General features: G+C 43.0%; 1 protein-coding gene across 1 annotated transcript in view; it reads left to right on the top strand.

Moving 5' to 3' along the window:
• LOC115117475 (dystrophin-like) overlaps positions 1-9,719 on the top strand; it is a 214,835-nt gene that overhangs the window by 179,542 nt on the left and 25,574 nt on the right. The window contains 2 exon segments of the mRNA XM_065022730.1: positions 420-485; positions 2,063-2,128. Coding sequence (XP_064878802.1) covers positions 420-485; positions 2,063-2,128 — 132 coding nt within the window.

Genomic DNA, 9,719 nt, shown 5'->3' with positions numbered 1-9,719 from the left:
ATATTGACATGACACTGTGCTGTGGGTGCTAGGGGCTATATAGAGCTCTGTGGTTCATATTGACATGACACTGTGCTGTGGGTGCTAGGGGCTATATAGAGCTCTGTGGTTCATATTGACATGACACTGTGCTGTGGGTGCTAGGGGCTATATAGAGCTCTGTGGTTCATATTGACATGACACTGTGCTGTGGGTGCTGGGGGCTATATAGAGCTCTGTGGTTCATATTGACATGACACTGTGCTGTGGGTGCTAGGGGCTATATAGAGCTCTGTGGTTCATATTGACATGACCCTGTCTAGTGGACCTGTTGAAGCGTGTGTTGTCTGGATCATAACAGCTGACATCTTTAGGTTTTATTCCCTCTGTGTCTTTCTCTTTCGTTCTCTTCCTCTCCTCTCTCTCTCTCCTGTCTGTAGGCCTGCGTCCTCCCCCCAGCTTTCCCATGACGACACCCATTCACGCATCGAGCATTACGCCAGCCGGTAAGATAAAGACACACGTGTATTTACGTAGTTAGACTCTAATCTCTCAGCTACTGATTGACTGTAGAGTTACTGTGTCCGAGAGTATAGACTCACTCACTGAATGTTGAACTTTAGACCTAGTGACAACCAGATACTAACAGGCATTATCGTGTAATGCTGATTCCACCTTCAGTAGAGGTTTTTCTCCCCTTGTTTACTAAACTGGTGAATCTTTACTCTGTAACCGTTTACCTGAGGCTTGTACCATGATATTCAGCCCAGAGTCCAGGGTCTACCACTGAATTGTCCTGGAACAATAGAGATGGTATTCAGCCCAGAGCCCAGGGTCTACCACTGAATTGTCCTGGAACAATAGAGATGGTATTCAGCCCAGAGTCCAGGGTCTACCACTGAATTGTCCTGGAACAATAGAGATGGTATTCAGCCCAGAGTCCAGGGTCTACCACTGAATTGCCCTGGAACAATAGAGATGGTATTCAGCCCAGAGTCCAGGGTCTACCACTGAATTGTCCTGGAACAATAGAGATGGTATTCATCCCAGAGTCCAGGGTCTACCACTGAATTGTCCTGGAACAATAGAGATGGTATTCATCCCAGAGTCCAGGGTCTACTACTGAATTGTCCTGGAACAATAGAGATGGTATTCATCCCAGAGTCCAGGGTCTACCACTGAATTGTCCTGGAACAATAGAGATGGTATTCATCCCAGAGTCCAGGGTCTACCACTGAATTGTCCTGGAACAATAGAGATGGTATTCAGCCCAGAGTCCAGGGTCTACCACTGAATTGTCCTGGAACAATAGAGATGGTATTCAGCCCAGAGTCCAGGGTCTACCACTGAATTGTCCTGGAACAATAGAGATGGTATTCAGCCCAGGGTCTACCACTGAATTGTCCTGGAACAATAGAGATGGTATTCAGCCCAGAGTCCAGGGTCTACCACTGAATTGTCCTGGAACAATAGAGATGGTATTCAGCCCAGGGTCTACCCCTGAATTATCTTGGAACAATAGAGATGGTATTCAGCCCAGAGTCCAGGGTCTACCACTGAATTGCCCTGGAACAATAGAGATGGTATTCAGCCCAGAGTCCAGAGTCTACCACTGAATTATCCTGGAACAATAGAGATGGTATTCAGCCCAGAGTCCAGGGTCTACCACTGAATTGCCCTGGAACAATAGAGATGGTATTCAGCCCAGAGTCCAGGGTCTACCACTGAATTGTCCTGGAACAATAGAGATGGTATTCAGCCCAGAGTCCAGGGTCTACCACTGAATTGTCCTGGAACAATAGAGATGGTATTCAGCCCAGGGTCTACCACTGAATTATCTTGGAACAATAGAGATGGTATTCAGCCCAGAGTCCAGGGTCTACCACTGAATTGCCCTGGAACAATAGAGATGGTATTCAGCCCAGAGTCCAGAGTCTACCACTGAATTATCCTGGAACAATAGAGATGGTATTCAGCCCAGGGTCTACCATTGAATTGCCCTGGACAGTGCTGCTCATTCTGTACTAATGGTAGTGAAATGAGTGGAATGTGACTACTGAAATGAATGTGTCTCCCCCCACAGGTTAGCTGAAATGGAGAACCGTAATGGATCTTATCTGAATGACAGTATCTCACCCAATGAGAGCATGTGAGCCCACCCCTTCCTCTTTCAATCCTGTCGTTGATTGGCTTGCTTTGTGAATTGGCTCAGTGGGTTAGGTATGAAGCTGTGTTGTCTCTGTGAGGTGGGTTCTGTCTAGAGCAGTCATGAGTAACACTTGGAGTCTCCTACGGATGCTTTTTAAAGGTTCATTTAACTGTCCACTAAACCGAGCACGATGAAGATTTTAAATTATCGACTAACTAGATACAGAGAGAGAGATACAGAGAGAGAGAGAGATACAGAGAGAGAGAGAGATACAGAGAGAGAGATACAGAGAGAGATAGATACAGAGAGATAGATACAGAGAGAGAGATACAGAGAGATAGATACAGAGAGAGAGATACAGAGAGAGATACAGAGAGAGAGAGAGATACAGAGAGAGAGAGATACAGAGAGAGAGAGAGATACAGAGAGAGAGAGATACAGAGAGACAGATAGATACAGAGAGAGAGAGATACAGAGAGAGATAGATACAGAGAGACAGATAGATACAGAGAGAGAGAGAGATACAGAGAGAGAGAGATACAGAGAGACAGATAGATACAGAGAGAGAGAGATACAGAGAGAGAGAGATACAGAGAGAGAGAGATACAGAGAGACAGATAGATACAGAGAGAGAGATACAGAGAGAGAGAGATACAGAGAGACAGATAGATACAGAGAGAGAGAGATACAGAGAGACAGATAGATACAGAGAGAGAGATACAGAGAGAGAGAGATACAGAGAGAGAGAGATACAGAGAGACAGAGAGAGAGAGATACAGAGAGACAGATAGATACAGAGAGAGAGATACAGAGAGAGAGAGATACAGAGAGAGATACAGAGAGAGAGAGAGATACAGAGAGAGAGAGATACAGAGAGACAGATAGATACAGAGAGAGAGATATACAGAGAGAGATATAGATACAGAGACAGATAGATACAGAGAGAGAGATACAGAGAGACAGATAGATACAGAGAGAGAGAGATACAGAGAGAGATATAGATACAGAGACAGATAGATACAGAGAGAGAGAGAGATACAGAGAGAGAGAGATACAGAGAGACAGATAGATACAGAGAGAGAGATACAGAGAGATACAGAGAGAGATACAGAGAGAGAGATACAGAGAGACAGATAGATACAGAGAGAGAGAGATACAGAGAGACAGATAGATACAGAGAGACAGATAGATACAGAGAGAGAGATATAGATACAGAGAGAGATAGATACAGAGAGAGAGAGAGACAGATAGATACATAGAGAGATAGATACAGAGAGAGAGAGAGAGACAGATAGATACAGAGAGAGATAGAGATACAGAGAGAGAGATAGATACAGAGAGAGAGATAGATACATAGAGAGATAGATAGAGAGAGATACAGTGAGACAGAGAGATACAGAGAGAGATACAGAGAGACAGAGAGATACAGAGAGAGATACAGAGTGAGAGAGATACAGAGAGACAGAGAGATACAGAGAGACATAGAGATACAGAGAGAGATACAGAGAGAGAGATACAGAGAGAGATACAGAGAGAGATACAGAGAGAGAGATACAGAGAGAGAGAGATACAGAGAGACAGATAGATACAGAGAGAGATAGATACAGAGACAGATAGATACATAGAGAGAGAGATACAGAGAGACAGATAGATACAGAGAGAGAGAGATACAGAGAGACAGATAGATACAGAGAGAGAGAGATACAGAGAGAGAGAGAGATACAGAGAGAGAGAGATACAGAGACAGATAGATACAGAGAGACAGATAGATACAGAGAGACAGATAGATACAGAGAGAGAGAGATACAGAGAGAGAGATATAGATACAGAGAGAGATAGATACAGAGAGACAGATAGATACAGAGAGAGAGACAGATAGATACAGAGAGAGAGATACAGAGAGAGAGACAGATACAGAGAGAGAGAGAGACAGAGAGAGATAGATACAGAGAGAGAGAGATACAGAGAGACAGATAAATACAGAGAGAGAGAGATACAGAGAGAGATAGATACAGAGAGAGAGAGAGACAGATAGATACATAGAGAGATATATACAGAGAGAGAGAGAGACAGATAGATACATAGAGAGAGAGAGATACAGAGAGAGATAGAGATACAGAGAGAGAGATAGATACAGAGAGAGATAGATACAGAGAGAGATAGAGAGACAGATAGATACAGAGAGAGATAGAGATACAGAGAGAGAGATAGATACAGAGAGAGAGATAGATACATAGAGAGATAGATAGAGAGAGATACAGTGAGATAGATATATACAGAGAGAGATACAGAGTGAGAGAGATACAGAGAGACAGAGAGATACAGAGAGACATAGGGATACAGAGAGAGAGATACAGAGAGAGAGAGAGATACAGAGAGACAGATAGATACAGAGAGAGAGAGATACAGAGAGAGAGAGATACAGAGAGATACAGAGAGAGAGAGATACAGAGAGAGAGATACAGAGAGATAGATACAGAGAGAGAGATACAGAGAGAGAGAGATACAGAGACGAGAGAGAGATACAGAGAGAGATAGATACAGAGAGAGATAGATACAGAGAGAGAGATACAGAGAGAGAGAGAGATATAGATACAGAGAGAGAGATACAGAGAAAGATAGATACAGAGAGATACAGAGAGAGATAGATACAGAGAGATACAGAGAGATATAGACACAGAGAGAGAGAGATACAGAGAGAGATAGATACAGAGGGAGACAGAGAGAGAGAGATACAGAGAGAGAGCCCAGCACATGCTGGATATGTTGAATTGAAACTATTCCATTACTGTTTCCATTTTCACCATCAACAGTACAGCCAGAATGATATCACAACTTTAACCATACCCCCAAGCCAACAGGTTAATGATATCACAACTTTAACCCAACCCCAAGCCAACAGGTTAATGATATCACAACTTTAACCCAACCCCCAAGCCAACAGGTTAATGATATCACAACTTTAACCCAACCCCCCAAGCCAACAGGTTAATGATATCACAACTTTAACCCAACCCCCAAGCCAACAGCCAGAATGATATCACAACTTTAGCCCTACCCCCAAGCCAACAGCTTAATGATATCACAACTTTAACTCTACCCCCAAGCCAACAGGTTAATGATATCACAACTTTAACCCAACCCCCAAGCCAACAGCCAGAATGATATCACAACTTTAACCTTACCCCCAAGGCAACAGGTTAGTTATAACATTAACCCTACCCCCAAGCCAACAGCCAGAATGATATCACAACTTTAACCCCCAAGCCAACAGCCAGAATGATATCACAACTTTAACCCTACCCCCAAGCCAACAGGTTAATGATATCACAACTTTAACCCCCCAAGCCAACAGGTTAATGATATCACAACTTTAACCCAACCCCCCAAGCCAACAGGTTAATGATATCACAACTTTAACCCTACCCCCCAAGCCAACAGGTTAATGATATCGCAACTTTAACCCTACCCCCAAGCCAACAGGTTAATGATATCACAACTTTAACCCTACCCCCAAGCCAACAGGTTAATGATATCACAACTTTAACCCTACCCCCAAGCCAACAGGTTAATGATATCACAACTTTAACCCTACCCCCCAAGCCAACAGGTTAATGATATCACAACTTTAACCCCCTAAGCCAACAGGTTAATGATATCACAACTTTAATCCCCAAGCCAACAGGTTAATGATATCACAACGTTAACCCTACCCCCAAGCCAACAGGTCAATGATATCACAACTTTAACCCCCCAAGCCAACAGGTTAATGATATCACAACGTTAACCCTACCCCCAAGCCAACAGGTCAATGTACCCCCAAGCCAACAGGTTAATGATATCACAACTTTAACCCTACCCCCAAGCCAACAGGTTAATGATATCACAACGTTAACCCCCCAAGCCAACAGCCAGAATGATATCACAACTTTAACCCTACCCCCAAGCCAACAGCCAGAATGATATCACAACTTTAACCCTACCCCCAAGCCAACAGGTTAATGATATCACAACTTTAACCCCCCAAGCCAACATGTTAATGATATCACAACTTTAACCCTACCCCCAAGCCAACAGCCAGAATGATATCACAACTTTAACCCTACCCCCAAGCCAACAGGTTAATGATATCACAACTTTAACCCCCCAAGCCAACAGGTTAATGATATCACAACTTTAACCCCCCCAAGCCAACAGGTTAATGATAACTTTAACCCTACCCCCAAGCCAACAGCCAGAATGATATCACAACTTTAACCCTACCCCCAAGCCAACAGGTTAATGATATCACAACTTTAACCCCCAAGTCAACAGGTTAATGATATCACAACTTTAACCCCCAAGCCAACATGTTAATGATATCACAACTTTAACCCTAACCCCCAAGCCAACAGGTTAATAATATCACAACTTTAACCCTACCCCCAAGCCAACAGGTTAATGATATCACAACTTTAACCCCCAAGTCAACAGGTTAATGATATCACAACTTTAACCCCCAAGCCAACAGGTTAATGATATCACAACTTTAACCCTAACCCCCAAGCCAACAGGTTAATAATATCACAACTTTAACCCTACCCCCAAGCCAACAGGTTAATGATATCACAACCCAACCCCCAAGCCAACAGGTTAATGATATCACAACTTTAACCCCCCAAGCCAACAGGTTAATAATATCACAACTTTAACCCCCCAAGCCAACAGGTTAATGATATCACAACTTTAACCCCCCAAGCCAACAGGTTAATAATATCACAACGTTAACCCCCCAAGCCAACAGCCAGAATGATATCACAACTTTAACCCTACCCCCAAGCCAACAGCCAGAATGATATCACAACTTTAACCCTACCCCCAAGCCAACAGCCAGAATGATATCACAACTTTAACCCTACCCCCAAGCCAACAGGTTAATGATATCACAACTTTAACCCCCCAAGCCAACATGTTAATGATATCACAACTTTAACCCTACCCCCAAGCCAACAGCCAGAATGATATCACAACTTTAACCCTACCCCCAAGCCAACAGGTTAATGATATCACAACGTTAACCCCCCAAGCCAACAGCCAGAATGATATCACAACTTTAACCCTACCCCCAAGCCAACAGGTTAATGATATCACAACCTTAACCCTACCCCCAAGCCAACAGCCAGAATGATATCACAACTTTAACCCCCCAAGCCAACAGGTTAATGATATCACAACTTTAACCCAACCCCCAAGCCAACAGGTTAATGATATCACAACTTTAACCATACCCCCAAGCCAACAGCCAGAATGATATCACAACTTTAACCATACCCCCAAGCCAACAGGTTAATGATATCACAACTTTAACCCCCAAGCCAACAGGTTAATGATATCACAACTTTAACCCCCAAGCCAACAGGTTAATGATAACTTTAACCCTACCCCCAAGCCAACAGCCAGAATGATATCACAACTTTAACCCTACCCCCAAGCCAACAGGTTAATGATATCACAACTTTAACCCCCAAGTCAACAGGTTAATGATATCACAACTTTAACCCCCAAGCCAACAGGTTAATGATATCACAACTTTAACCCCCCAAGCCAACAGGTTAATGATATCACAACTTTAACCCCCCAAGCCAACAGGTTAATGATAACTTTAACCCTACCCCCAAGCCAACAGCCAGAATGATATCACAACTTTAACCCTACCCCCAAGCCAACAGGTTAATGATATCACAACTTTAACCCCCAAGTCAACAGGTTAATGATATCACAACTTTAACCCCCAAGCCAACAGGTTAATGATATCACAACTTTAACCCTAACCCCCAAGCCAACAGGTTAATAATATCACAACTTTAACCCTACCCCCAAGCCAACAGGTTAATGATATCACAACCCAACCCCCAAGCCAACAGGTTAATGATATCACAACTTTAACCCCCCAAGCCAACAGGTTAATAATATCACAACTTTAACCCCCCAAGCCAACAGGTTAATGATATCACAACTTTAACCATACCCCCAAGCCAACAGCCAGAATGATATCACAACTTTAACCATACCCCCAAGCCAACAGGTTAATGATATCACAACTTTAACCCCCAAGCCAACAGGTTAATAATATCACAACTTTAACCCTACCCCCAAGCCAACAGGTTAATGATATCACAACTTTAGCCCAGGTTAATAATATCACAACTTTAACCCTACCCCCAAGCCAACAGGTTAATGATATCACAACTTTAACCCTAACCCCCAAGCCAACAGGTTAATGATATCACAACAGGTTTAACCCAACCCCCAAGCCAACAGGTTAATGATATCACAACCCCCAAGCCAACAGGTTAATGATAATATCACAACTTTAACCCCCAAGCCAACAGGTTAATGATATCACAACTTTAACCCCCAAGCCAACAGGTTAATGATATCACAACTTTAACCCTACCCCCAAGCCAACAGGTTAATGATATCACAACTTTATACCCCCAAGCCAACAGCCAGAATGATATCACAACTTTAACCATACCCCCAAGCCAACAGGTTAATGATATCACAACTTTAACCCACCCCCAAGCCAACAGGTTAATGATATCACAACTTTAACCCTACCCCCAAGCCAACAGGTTAATGATATCACAACTTTAACCCTACCCCCAAGCCAACAGCCAGAATGATATCACAACTTTAACCTTACCCCCAAGCCAACAGGTTAATGATATCACAACATTAACCCTACCCCCAAGCCAACAGCCAGAATGATATCACAACTTTAACCCTACCCCCAAGCCAACAGGTTAATGATATCACAACTTTAACCCAGGTTAATGATATCACCCCCAAGCCAACAGGTTAATAATATCACAACTTTAACAGGTTAATGATTAACCCTAACCCCCAAGCCAACAGGTTAATAATATCACAACTTTAACCCTAACCCCAAGCCAACAGGTTAATGATATCACAACTTTAACCCTAACCCCCAAGCCAACAGGTTAATGATATCACAACTTTAACCCTACCCCCAAGCCAACAGGTTAATGATATCACAACTTTAACCCCCAAGCCAACAGGTTAATGATATCACAACTTAATGAATCCCTTTAACCCCCAAGCCAACAGGTTAATGATATCACAACTTTAACCCCCCCAAGCCAACAGGTTAATGATATCACAACTTTAACCCCCCAAGCCAACAGGTTAATGATATCACAACTTTAACCCTACCCCCAAGCCAACAGCCAGAATGATATCACAACTTTAACCCTACCCCCAAGCCAACAGGTTAATGATATCACAACTTTATATCCAACCCCCAAGCCAACAGGTTAATGATATCACAACTTTAACCCCCAAGCCAACAGGTTAATGATATCACAACTTTAAACCCCCAAGCCAACAGGTTAATGATATCACAACTTTAATCACAACTTTAACCCCCAAGCCAACAGGTTAATGATATCACAACTTTAACCCAACCCCCAAGCCAACAGGTTAATGATATCACAACTTTAACCCTACCCCCAAGCCAACAGGTTAATGATATCACAACTTTAAACCCCCAAGCCAACAGGTTAATGATATCACAACTTTAAACCCCCAA

Source organism: Oncorhynchus nerka, linkage group LG2, assembly GCF_034236695.1.
Source record: "Oncorhynchus nerka isolate Pitt River linkage group LG2, Oner_Uvic_2.0, whole genome shotgun sequence".
Lineage (NCBI taxonomy): Eukaryota > Metazoa > Chordata > Actinopteri > Salmoniformes > Salmonidae > Oncorhynchus > Oncorhynchus nerka.
Note: the sequence above shows the minus strand (reverse complement) of the source record. Positions and strands in the feature narration are given on the sequence as shown.